Consider the following 14045-nt stretch of genomic DNA (forward strand, 5'->3'; position numbering starts at 1 on the left):
GCTACCGCCGATTAGAAGGCACCGGGCGCCTAGACGAAAGAGGATCGAGTCGCAAGCTGCTTGATGTCCGCGAGTTACATCATGCAGCCACGCCAAGGATCCGGCCACATCGATTTCGATCTTGTAATGAAACTCGCCGACTAGGCATTGTTAATAAAACCGACGTACGACAGTGGGAAACATTGTGTATTTACAACGAATTGAATGTATTTACACGTGAGACATTGTTATTTTTAAACGGACACACTCGTAATTTGAAATATTTCAACCGATGTTTAAACGATATATGGTATATTTAAACAATGAAATGGAAATGTACACAACTACAACGTAAATTAAACAATGAAATGAAACTGAATGAAATTTAACCTGCCTTACAATTGAAAAACAAACAAAATTTACATTGAGATATACAAGTCATGTTCTTCAAAAACAAAAACAACGAATCGAATTGTGTATTGATGGGCAACTTTCCATATTTAGTTAAACAATAAGTGCATTTATTTAAACAGAGAAAGTGTTATTTTTAAACGGGTACACCGTAATTTGAAATATTTTAAAACTCGATGTTTAAACGATATATACTATATTTAAACAATGAAAGTGAAATGTACACAATTACAACGAATTAAACAATGAAATAAAACCGAATGGAATTTAACCCGCTTTTACAATTCAAAAACAAACAAAAATTTACATTAAGATATATAAGTCATGTTCTTCGAACACCTAAAAACAATGAATTGAATTTGTCCAGATTTACATTTGAAAACAAAATCGACAAATGACATACAAGACATGTTATTCAAAAATGTAATTTAACCCGCTGGTGACGACCCCTTTGTCATGGACGCCTACCGCCTCCCTCCTAAGTATGCGGTAACATACCGTAATCCGAGGTAAGGAACGCTCCGTCTCGGTAGTCCGTAACTCTCACCCCTACAGCACTCGCCGATAAACCGCATGACGTAGACTCGCGCAATCGACGCCCTTGTTTTTGGCGTGGGGTTTCGTGTCGCGACGAGCGGGTACTTTTGTTGTCGCCGACCGCTTAACTCCATATCGACACAAAGGTCGAATAGATTCCTACCGTCGAGATATGCAAGTCGAGATTAGAATACCGATTTAAATACCAAATAGTATATTAATCGACATAATTAAAGAACTTACCATGTCCAACGCTGTCCTTATCGCACTTTCTGATACGAAGAATAATACCCTGTATTCTTGTTTATCATTGTCCGTGACTGACCTACATGGAAGCTGGCCATTCATGATTATCGGGAGGACGACAATCAACTTCACGCAGTGTCGCGACAACGATCCCCCGATCATAGCCATAATCGTGTCATGCGCGCGTCAGTCTCGCTTGACATAAACAACAAGAAGCGGCTCTGATGATGGAGGCGCCTCTTGTAAGGATACGGCTCTTTCGTCACCGACTTTTTGTATTATGCATACGAAAAGCGCCCATCACATCATCACGACCATCTCCTTCCCTCAAGCTACAGTATAACCCGTCATGCTAGGCCGATACATCATTCTTCCACACGATGCTGCCGAGGTTAAACGATAATGTATATTAGAAGACCATATCTGTAAATATTTAAATGATATTATCAATTGTTACATGATATTATATATAATTAAACGGTAAGGCTAAAAACTTAAATGATAACATAATGGTATTAAACACTATTAGGTAATAGTTAAACACTATAAGAAACCCTTTTAAAACAATATCATAAAAAACGTTACACTTACCTCGTCTACAGAGCAACTGAGGAAGATCCTCATCAACTCCTCGTCAGATTTGTTAAGACGACTCAGTGCCAACCCATTTCTTCTTCTTCTGAATAAAAGCTTTCCGAGCCGTCCCGTCCAATTTTTGATCGCCTCGATCATCTCTCTCGCTGCTCTGGCCGGGTCTTCATCAAAGATCTTCCTTCGATGCGGGACGATGGCGACAAAGATCAACCGGCAGTACACATCCTTACATTGTTGTTCTTGTTGTGGGATTGTGTCCGCTCGACGCGGGACGACTGGCGACAAAGATCAACCGCAGTACACTTCCTTACATGGTTCTTGCTGTGGTGGGATTGTGTCCCGCTGGTCGCTGCATCGCCGGGCCACGGCCACGGCAACGGATTCGACGATCTTTCTCAACCGTGGGCTACGATAACAAAGATCACTGGGAGACACACCCTTAACTTGTTCTCGACCTTCGTGGATCTGTGCTCCATCTTTCGACGCCGCATCTCTGCAACCGGTTCCCACCGGTCGACGATTTCATCGAGAAGAGAGTCAACGACCTTTCTCAATCCCGCAGGAACGGCCACATCATCTACGATGTCCCTCCACCGTCATGGCCATGTCATCAACGGCGCATGCACTCAAGCAACGATGACCGTACCGATGGTGTCAGCTATTGCTTTCATCGTCACCGCCCGTGGAGACAGAGGCAGATTGCTCTCCTCTTTTTCGCAAGTCTCTTCGAATGTGGCCGCCTTTGAACGACTCTTCCCGATGATGTCGCTCGCCGCCAAATCCCGACGCCTGCTCGTCCCGGTGCGTTCGCTTTTCGAGGGACGGCGCAACTGGCTCGCGAACGCCCTTCCGCCGCCCACATCGAAAGCGATAAGCCGAGGAAACCCGGTCATCAATATCTCGGTACGCTCGCATAAGAGTTGCGGTGACATCTTCGCCTAATGTCACTGCGGGCCGCCACTGCCGGAGTGCCGCCACGGCTCGGGGACCGCCGCTGTCGTGGGTAGGGGGTTGCTGCAATCCGCCGGGTAGGGAGGGCTTCTCGGCCGAGGAACGCGCGCGCGCTGGTGGGTCGGAAGTAGGAGAACGGCGCGGCCCAGCCAAGCACGATGTAGGGTCGCCTCTCATCCCCGCCTTCGAGCAAGTGGTTCCCGGAGCAATGGCATCCATCCGCTTTGGCACGCCAACAAATATTTCTTTCTTCAAAGATTCGCTGAACCAAAATTTTCAGAAACTAACATATGTAAACCAAACAATTTCAGCGAGATCATTCATTTTTAAACTATAAAAAAACTATATATTTAAACGTTATAGAATATAATTAAACGGAGAACAAAATATTTAAACGAGTTATGTAATAATAGTTAAACGGTAAATACTAAAGTTAAACGCTAAATAAAAATGTTTAAACATTAAAGACTTATGTTAGACATCGTCCATGATTTATTACCTCTTTTCCATCGAGCGACGACAAGCTCGCTTTCTACCGCCCTGCTCCTGGTAAGTACTTTCACCGTAGCACAAAGATCCTTGGGATCTCGCCGAAACGGACTTTCTTCCCCGCTCCGGCCACCAGAAACCGCACGTTAAGCGCGACCGAGCAACCCTTAATGTACCCTCGTGGTCTGGGTCTTCTTCCCCGTGCGATCTATCTCTGCACTCGGGCGGCCGCCAGTGAATATCCTCCATAAGCCACTTGTGCGTCGCCTCGCGCCTACGCAGACGCCCCACGGTCGGTAGATCATCGACGTAATCAACGATCCAGCCTCGAACCCGAGCATGATGTATTTGGGAAGAGGATCTGTCCCCCATGAGGTACACCATCATGAGTTTGACAAAATTATCTTCTTCTCCCTCCGTCGAAACAAGTCTGCACCGTAGTGCTCTCGATGGAGTCTCCTGGGCTCTCGTAGGTCTCGATAGATACCGCCTTCCAACGCGACCGGTTTTTCTTCTTCCGAAGACCACCGCCGCCATCGCAACGCAGTACTCAAGAACGAGGGCCACATCTCGAGGTCTCGAAACTCAGCAGCTTTTCCCCGATCCTCGAATTTATCAGCGCGACCATCGCATCTTTGCAAAAGAGAATCAAGAAGGGCCCTCTCGTATATGGCTTCCAGCCAAATAACGCCGCAAACGTGTCCTTCGAATAATCTCCCAATGTCGAGGGGTCATGTTAACTTTCAATTCGCCTAAGGTCTCCACAACCGTGTCAAATAGCAACGCCCATTAACTAGGGTCGACCGCCATAATCACAAGCCCGCAGATTGACTAAAAAGTTTAAGCTGAAATATAAGGTTTTTAAACTAGAACTCTCGCTTATTAAACAGTAGATATAAAATGTTAAACAGAGACCCATTTTGTTAAATGTAGACGATAATACTTTAAACAGAGACAACAAATGTTAAACTCAGAACATCTCATTTCTTAAACGCCAACCCTCATTTGTAAAATCGCAACCATATCAAACGAAACGGAAATGTACATTATAAATATTACATCAAATCATAACAATCGAAAAACTATTTCGATAGTGTATACATACGAAAAATGCAAAACAAAACAAAACCCTAGCCGAGAAATCTCCCTCAGACTAACAAAAACCCCACCGAGAAATCCCCCCCAGACTTCAATATCTTCCAACAAAAAACAGAGCACAAAACAAAACCGAAAAAAATCTTTCTTTCAGAATGTAATCGGGCTAACATAAAACCATACTCAATACCTTAGATCAGAACCGACGAAACGCCAACTAGTCACATGGGGACTTCTCCTTCGAGATACCCAGTGGAAAGGGAAAAGTCGATGAAATGCTAATTACAGAGGCTTTCACGCAGAGACAACTTCGAGACAAACTTTCTGAAATGGAAAAGTCAAGACGTGAGTCGAGAAAAAGCAATTAAACGGCTCCAATAAATTGCCTCTCGGGTTGCTCTACGGAAAAACCCCCACTTCCTCCTCAAATCGCCGAGATGGTCGCAGACCACGACTCCCCACGCAAGGGCATTTTCGTCCAAAAATTTGAAACTCAATCTCGCTCACATCCGCTATGCGTTTTGGGGGTTTGAAAAACATAGACTTTTAAAAAGGAGGGGTTTTTGGGGATCGCAAAACTAACGGGGTGTTTTTGCAATTTTACAAACTTAGCTGCTGTCTACATTTCCACTAAAAAAAGAAATCCAGATTTAGATAATGACATCAATTGTGATGGGCTTCTGTGCATCAGTGGTTAATTTGTTAATCCGCATCTTGGGGTGGGTTGATTCTCTCTCCATCGCCTCAAAAATTTTTAAAAATTGTTCCTCAGCCATCTTCATCTTGTCGGTAAACTTAAATTAAAAAAATAAAAAAATAAAAAAATAAGAACTAATATTTATTCAAAAAAATAAATAAATAAATAAGAACTAACATTTGTAAAGTTTTTTTATTTACATTTGTAAAGTTTATTTATTTTAAAAATTAATAAATCTTAAATCTATATACACTAGCGCATCAATAAACTAATGATTAATTCAACAAAAGTTTATGATACGCACACATGTAATACATAACCTTTTGTGAATGCCACTTATTGTTTTTCATTAAATTGTTTTCTATATTATCATGTTTTGATTGTAAAAAATTTATAATTAAATGTCATTATAATAGGCTACTGTGTAATAGTTTATGCTAACTAAATCAAGGTAGTTGTTGCAAATGTTTAAAATAATTTGTTCTTAATTATATAAAAAAATAATAATAACTATTTTTGTAACATTAGAAATAAAAATTATAATAATCCTATATAGATTAATAAAGTTAACAGTGATTAAAAAATACAATTATAGGTGTCAATTTTTTGGATAGGTTTCATTGGCCGTTTATTTCGGGAGAAATAGTCGGAAGTGAGCAAGTAAAAGAAGAGCCACTTCCATGGGGTGAGGGAAAGTAATTTTATTTTAATACCGTTGGTGTTCATTAATCGGAAAGTAAGAATATGACTGTGTTAAGTGAAATTTTATGAATTTTAAAAAAAACTTTAAAAAGTGAAGGAAATGTAATAGGGGTGACTCACGGCCTTTTACTTCAATATCATTAAAACTTATTTAATTCAAAATCCACTTTATAAAGTAGATTAAGTGGCACTTTTCTAGCATAAAAAGTTGGGAAAAATCAAATCCCTTCCCTAAAATGAATGTAGATTGCATCAATGGAAAATTTTTAATCACAACAAATAATTAAATAATTAATTTGTCATTAAACTAACCTTCGAAAATGCATAGTTGCCTTCTTTTTTACTATTTCTCAAGTCCTCCCCCTGTTAATCAAATTCACGAGGACAACATTGTCAAGTCAGCACAAAAATTGTTTATAATTTACTTAATTTAATAAACTCTACTATTAAAAGAAACTACTGATAACATACATAGTATAGGTTCATGTGCAAATATGAGAAGCATAACTAATCAAAGAAAAAAAATGAATTAAAAATTAGGGTGTCTCATTTAAGTAATTTTTATATAGGTGTAGAAAAATTAATAATACACAATAATTAACGTTATTTATTATAAATTATAACTTGAGATTTTCTTCATGCATGATAATTTCTCTTTAAAAAATAGACTAAAATTACTTTTTATTTTTTAATTGATTTCACACACATATATAAATATAAATTTGGGTGAAAGTACAACAATGACCTCGTTAACATTTGTCATTAAATATCAATTTAAAATTAAACTAATATTTGAAAATGCATTAATCTTAAATTCTATTTTGTTATTTTTAAGTCCTTTCTCTGTCAATCAAATTTACAGGGACAACAATGTTAAATTAGCAAATAAAGTTTCATAAATTTTATTAATTTAATGAACGATGTCATTAAATAAACCTATTACGAAAAATTTGAACTCTCATCATTCTGTACGCTACACAAGTGTTAATGTCTCTAATTATTTGAACCACTCAACGTGAGCGAGTTAATGTGTGTTTTTTAATGCTCAAATCAATAATTCATGCTTTTAATAATAACAATGTAGAACAAATAATAATCAAAATCTCTCTTTAGGTAGTACAATACTACAAAACAATATAAAAACGAGCTATGTTCACTTTAGATAAAAGTAGATAAATGTATAATTTATTGAAATAATATATTTTAAATATATATATACACACAGATAACTTATTGAAGCATTTGGTTTGAGGAAACATATCCATTTTCATTTGTTGTTATTTACCTGGACGTCATTGGATTATACATTTATATGTTATTGCCATTAACTGCATATTCCTTAATCAGTCCTCCTTAGAAACGACATTTCTAAGGATTATTTACTTGAATTTTTTTTAAAAAGGACTTTTCTAGATTCAAATGGATTATCAGTTAATGTATTATAAAAAAACTATATTTATATATTGAAAAAGCCTTTTTGGGTCAAAAAAACTTTTGGGCTTTCAAGTGATCCATGATACACAACCGATTAATTCCGAAATGATTATTATCCTTTTATGAAAAAATATATATATATATATATATATATATATATATATATATATATATATATATATATATATATATATATATATATATATATATATATTGTTTTTGAAGCCCATGGTTATAAATAAATTTAAATAAAAAAATAAAAAAATATAAAAATATTTGTTTTTAAATATAATTAGAGTTGTATCAAGATTAAGATTTGGGGTTAAAATAAGTGATTTACGTCATAAAATTACTAAATAGATAGATAAGTCTTTAAATTATGAAATAATTTCCTAAATTTATACTATAAACTTAAATAGAGAATAATTTAAAAAAACAATAGTAATTTTTAAACTTTTACTGTTGTGAAGACCATCATTATAAAAATAAGTTTAGATTGAAATGTAAACTTTAAAAATTTAAATTTCTAATATATTTTTATTGATATTTAAAAGGTGTTAATTAAAAAAAGTCATGATATTCCTTACTAAATATAAATATTATCCAAAAAAATAATTCCAAAATTTTTTTAAACCTTTTTTCTAACTTTCTAAAATGATATTAGATAGAAATTTAGAAGTTAAACTAAAATAATAATATCCCTTCAACTCCAAGCTATCCATTCAAACACTCCCGCCCAAATAATACTATATAATCTCATCATTACAACTAACTTTCCAAATTTTCCATTTGCTCTCTCTCTCTCTCTCTCGCTCTCGGTGACATGGCGCTCTCACTTGCTCTCGGTGACATGGCGCACACAAAATACATATCAATGGAGACTATGGATTTGGAAAGTAGACGACTTGAAGCCGATCATCGCCGGAAAAGCACAATTGCAAACTACCAGATAGTGAAGATGCTTGGCAAAGGAGCCTACGGTTGTGTTTTTGAAGCCATAGACCTCAGAACCGGCCACAGAGTTGCCGTCAAGCAAGCCACGTTCGTCCGTTATGCAGAAGATCATATTGAAGACATCCCTTACACTTCTCTCCGCGAGATCGACATCTTATCATCGTGTCGCCACCCGAACATCATCCGTTTCAGAGAATTCATCATCGATGATGCCCTCCACTCTGTTTTCATCGTCATGGACCGGGCAGTCACGGATCTCAGGACTCACTTGATTTTGGCATCAGGGAACTTGAAAGAAGCCATGGTGAAGAAGCTCATGCTCCAACTGCTTCTAGGCGTTTCTTATCTTCACTCTCATGGGATTCTCCACCGTGATTTGAAACCCGGCAACCTCCTCTTGACCGGCGTCGGTGACATGCGGCAGCTCAAGATTTGTGACTTCGGCCTCGGCAAGCGTTTTCATTATCTTTACGAAGAAGAAGGAACAGCATATGATTTGTTATCTCAGACTGTGGTTACTCAGTGGTACCGATCGCCGGAGCTTCTTCTCGGAGATGAGAAGTATACCGCGGCTATTGATGTTTGGTCGGTGGGTTGTATTATGGCGGAGATGGTGACGGGGAAGACGTTGTTTCCTGGGAAGTCGAAGATTGATCAGCTTGATATGATTTTCATGGTGATGGGTACGATTGGGTTGAAGTCATGGCCGGGATTGGATAAGTTGGATATGGCTCGCTATTTTTTGGGTGGCCCGGAGAGGTATAACACTCTCCGGTTGAGAGTGCCGCCGACGAAGCTATCAAGGCCAGGGTATGATCTGTTGAAGAGGCTATTGGAGGTGGATCCAAGGAAGAGGATCAGTGCAGAGGCTGCTCTCGACCATGCATGGTTCAGTGATCTTTTCATATCGATGTAGCTTAAATTTTTTACTATTTCCTTCGTCCTTAAGTACATATATGTATATGGCAACACTTTTTTATTTCTTTGTTTGATATTCATATGGAGTCGTATATGTAAAAAGTTGTTGGAAACTTTTAATCTAAGTTAATGAAAGTTTTTTTTTATTTTATACATCAAAATTTTGATTCTCGGTTAGTTTCTTTGTGCGTTTAATATGAAGAAGCAAAGGATATATAGAATTAATTTTGTAAGAATTTTATCTTTTGACAAATCTTTAAAATTCATAAATAGCGTTTTCAATGTGATTTAATCTTTTATAACAGTCAAATTAATAATTAACTTTTTACAATATCTCTAAACAATATATATATATACCATTGAAGAATTTGGTTTAATCAAAACAAACACAAGGGTGTGCTTGGCCCATAAATGGTGTTTATATATATACATATATCATACATATGAGAGGCTAGCGGTAGAAGCACCCCCTCTTTCTGTACTTTTTCTCTCTCATTTTCTATTTTTTTAGTTTTTTTAAAAAAATATCAATCTTTTTCTCCAAACTAATACTATAGTCTAAAAATATAATATTTTTGAAAAATATTTACAAAAACTTTTTTTATTTGACCTATTAATATTTTACAAAAGTAGTTTATATAGTAAAAATATTCAAAAAAATCTATTATTTATACCCTTTGTTTTTAAAAATATTAATTTATATAATATAAAAAAATTATATTTTTTTAAAAAGTTTTTGTTAAAATTTATTATTTGACCCTAATTTTTTTGTAACTATGATATAACATATAAAAATATTTTTTAAAAAATATTTATAAAAAAATATATTGTTTTTTACTTGCTCAATCTTAAAAAATTTATAAGCTGTCTTTATAGTCTTTATAGCCCCTCATTGTTTTTTTGTGGTTAAATTGGATGGATCCCGTAATGACATGTCATATTTGACAAATCTACATATATATATATATATATATGTATATATATATATATTTTTATAGAGAAAACATACAAAAATTTGTTTTTTTAGTTCTTTGAGTCAAGCACCCTTCATATTCCTCCTAGTTCGCCATTGCTCGCTTACATAGATCTTTTCGTAGAATGATCTATTGATGTTCTGCAAATAAGCGGAAGGAGAATGTGACTTCTAAAAACACAAATAACAAAAAAATTACATCCAAGCACAAAGGAGGGACTACGCGAGTTCATGAAATTGTACCAAAAATATGGGGGAGTTTTTGTTAAGAGCGGGTTTGTCATGAGGTAGTCACTACACCATAATGGGTCTTTAGCGGCCTTTTTTTAACATTTAGCGGCGTTTAAACGCCGCTAATTACTCATAACGGCGATTTCACAAAAGCGGCGGGCAAAACGCCCGCCAAAAGATAGTGTCGTGCAATGTCCCGAAAGAATTAGCGTCGTTTCAAGATAAATGCCGCTAAATTAGCGGCGTTTTTTTATTTCCTTTAGCGGCATTTTATACCTTATAAAATAATTAATTTACCAATAATATTAGCGGCATTTATTTGTAAACGCCGCTAAATTAGCGGCGTTTATCTGTTCTTTAGCGGCGTTTTTAAAAAATAATTTAAAAAATTAATGTAAATTTTTTTAACCTGATTTTTTTAAAAAAAAAGAAAAACAACTACTCTAATTATTATTATTATTATTATTTTTCTTTTTAGATTTTTCTTTACTTTTTAAATTATTCTCTTTCTCTTTTATTATTATTATTATTATTATTATTATTATTATTATTATTATTATTATTATTATTTTTCTCTTTTTTTCCTCTTTTTCTTCTTCTTCACATCTTGTTTCTTCCTCTTCTAGTTTCATCATCATCATCATCATCATCATCTCCTTCTTCTTCTTCTTCTTCTTCTTCTTCTTCTTATCGCGTCGTCTTCTTATTGAGTCGTCATCATCGTCATCACATTCTTCATCTTCATCTTCTTCATCATAACTTAGTATCATTTTCACACTTTTTTCAATATCAAAGGGTATTTATAGAAAATAAAAACTGATGGTATTTAGCGGTGTTTTTCTTAAAAACGCCGCTAAATAAAAAAATTTTAAAATTAATGGTGTCAAATTCAAATTTTTCTCGAAAAAGATGCATAAATTTTTGAATTTTAAAAAAAATAAATTTTAGCGGCGTTTTTATGCATAAAGCGGCGCTAAAGTTTAATTTTTGTAATTTTTTTAAATTAAAAAAATTAGATTTTTCACGATGTTTTTTTGGGACAAACGCCACGGAATTTTTTTAATTTTTATAAATTTTTCAAATAAAAAAATAATTTTACTATCTAGCGGCGTTTTTAAAAAGCATCGCTAAATCTAAATTTTTGGCTTTTCAATATTTAATTATATCATAACTTTTAGCGGCGTTTTTTTAGTCATAAATACCGCTAAAAGTACATGACTTTTAATGGCGTTTTTAAAAACACCGCTAAATATAAATTTTATTAGTTTCAAATTTTTATCATATCGAGAATTTAGCGGCGTGTTTTCTAAAAACGCCACTAATTACATTACTTTAGGGGCGTTTTTATAAAAACGCAGCTAAACGTAAATTTTGTGCTTTGAAATTTAATTGTATTATGACTTTAGTGGCGTTTTAGTAAAAAACGCCGCTAAATATAAATTTTATGACTTTGAAATTTAATAACATCTAGAATTTAGAGGCGTTTTTTACAGAAACGCCGCTAAATCACAGTACTTTAGTGGCACTTGCAGGAAAACGCCAATAAATCATTTTTTTAGTGGTGTTTATGGAAAAACGCCGCTAAAGTCATAAATATAGTGGCGTTTGAAAAAAACACCGCAAAATAAATGCCGCTAAAAACCCGTTATGGTGTAGTGAGTGCAACCTTACTTGCAGAGTTAATAATTAGAAAACCTGTGAAAACTCACAATATTCACATACAAAAAAAATAATCCCAGGTCTTTCCTCCACTCTAATGAACTAATTCAACATTAATGTGTTTGCTTTTGTCTCTATAAATTTGTTCAAATTCATACAAATTAACTGGTGCAAATTATATGTATATATATGTGTCAGAATAAAATGGTAATTTTAAAAAAAAATTATAATTAGATTAATTAATAATGAACTAGGAAGAAGTGTTAAAATATAAGATATAATAATGAAAACATCATAAAAAATTTTCCTTTAAGCTTTGAGCATTCTGCCGGTTCTCTTTCATTGTCTAGTTCCACCTTCTGTCGGTCGACATGATGGAAGTTTTAAGATTTGTTTACTGTGGATACTTGCACTAGCTATGCAAGAATTCTGAGGCAGACTTCTTAGGGCACCACTTCGAAGCTAACATAGTAAATCCTTTTTCTATGAGAGGCTAGTGGTGTGCTTGGCCACCAAATTAATGGTGTTTATATATACATACATACATACATACATACAAACATATGAGAGGCTAGTGGTAGAAGCACCCCCCTTTATTTTTCTCTCTCTCATAGTTTTTTTAAAAATATCAATCCTTTTTTTCCAAAATAATACTATAGTCTAAAAATATAATATTTTTGATATTTACAAAAACTTTTATATTTGACCTATTAATATTTTTACAAAGTAGTTTATCTAGTAAAAATTTTTCAAAAAAATCTATTATTTATCCCCTTTGTTTTTTTAAATATTAATTTATATAATATAAAAAAATTATATTTTTTTAAAAAATTTTTTTGTTAAAATTTATTATTTGACCCTCGATTTTTTTGTAACTATGATATAACATATAAAAAAATATTTTTTTAAAAAAATATTTTTTAAAAATATATATATATATATATATATTTTTACTTGCTCAATCTTATTATAACCGTCTTTTATAGTCTTTATAGCCCCTCATTGTTTTTTTGTTTCTTTGGTTAAATTGATGGATCGAATAAAGTAATGACATGTCATTTGACCAATCTACAATATTATATATATATATTGATTTTTTTATAGAGAACATACAAAATTTGTTTTTAGTTCTTTGAGTCAAGCACCCCTTCATATTCCTCCTAGTTCCGCCATTGCCTGCTTACATAGGTCTTTTCGCAGAATGATCTATTGATGTTTGCAACAAAATGTAAGGAGAATGTGACTTCTAAAACACAAATAACAAAAAAATTACATCCAAGCACAAAGGAGGGACTATGCGAGTTCATGAAATTGTACCAAAAACATGGGGCGCTTTTGTTAAGAGCAGCTTTTGTCATGAGGTAGTCACTACACCATAATGGGTCTTTAGCGGCCTTTTTTTAATATTTAGCGGCCTTTTAAACGCGCTTACATCACTATAACGGCGATTTCACTAAAAACACCGGGCAAAAACGCAGACCCAAAAGATAGTATCGGGTAATGTCCCAAAGAATTAGCGGCGTTTAAGATAAATGCCGCTAAATTAGCGGCATTTTTATACCTTATAAAAATAATTAATTTACCAATTATATTAGCAAAGATTTGATTTGTAAACGCCGCTAAATTAGCGGCGTTTATATGTTCTTTAGCGGCGTTTTTAAAAAATAATTTAAAAAATTAATGTAAATTTTTTTAACCTGATTTTTTTTTAAAAAAAAAGAAAAACAACTACTCTTTTTGGCAACTTTGTATTCTCATATTGTGGTTTTTCCCGACCATGACTCATTATAATCCCTCATTAATTTTTAGGGCTTTGATGAACGCTAAAGTATGTGTTGGGAAGGATTTCAACTTTCAACCTTAAACTTGGGAGGGAAATAAAATATACGTTACATGAGTACAGGGTAACTTGGAATTAAAGCATGCCAATTTTATCAAGAGTTGCTGATTGTTTTTATTTTTTATTTTTTTTGAGTTAAAGCTTTGCAGGATTTTGATCCCTATTTTTGAAAAATTAGTTTCATGAGTAAGAAAATCTTGTTCTGTTGGTTGGCTTGGAATAGCAAAACACTTATCCTTGATAATTTTGTTAAAAGAGGTTGTAACATCTAACGTGCCATAGATACATGTATTTTTTGCTATCATGCTTTAGAAACGGCGGACCACTTTTTCCTC

The 14045-nt window shown here is 34.2% G+C and overlaps 1 protein-coding gene across 1 annotated transcript; it reads left to right on the plus strand.

Annotated features, from left to right (window-relative positions):
• The first annotated feature begins 7958 nt into the window (after positions 1–7958).
• Positions 7959–9052, plus strand: LOC120262228 (cyclin-dependent kinase 3-like). Its single transcript, XM_039270309.1, has one exon. The coding sequence runs from the start codon at positions 7959–7961 to the stop codon at positions 9003–9005; it is 1047 nt and encodes a 348-aa protein (XP_039126243.1). The 3' UTR covers positions 9006–9052.
• Positions 9053–14045: the final 4993 nt, after the last annotated feature.

The sequence above is a fragment of the Dioscorea cayenensis genome, chromosome 5, assembly GCF_009730915.1.
Source record: "Dioscorea cayenensis subsp. rotundata cultivar TDr96_F1 chromosome 5, TDr96_F1_v2_PseudoChromosome.rev07_lg8_w22 25.fasta, whole genome shotgun sequence".
Classification (NCBI taxonomy): domain Eukaryota; kingdom Viridiplantae; phylum Streptophyta; class Magnoliopsida; order Dioscoreales; family Dioscoreaceae; genus Dioscorea; species Dioscorea cayenensis.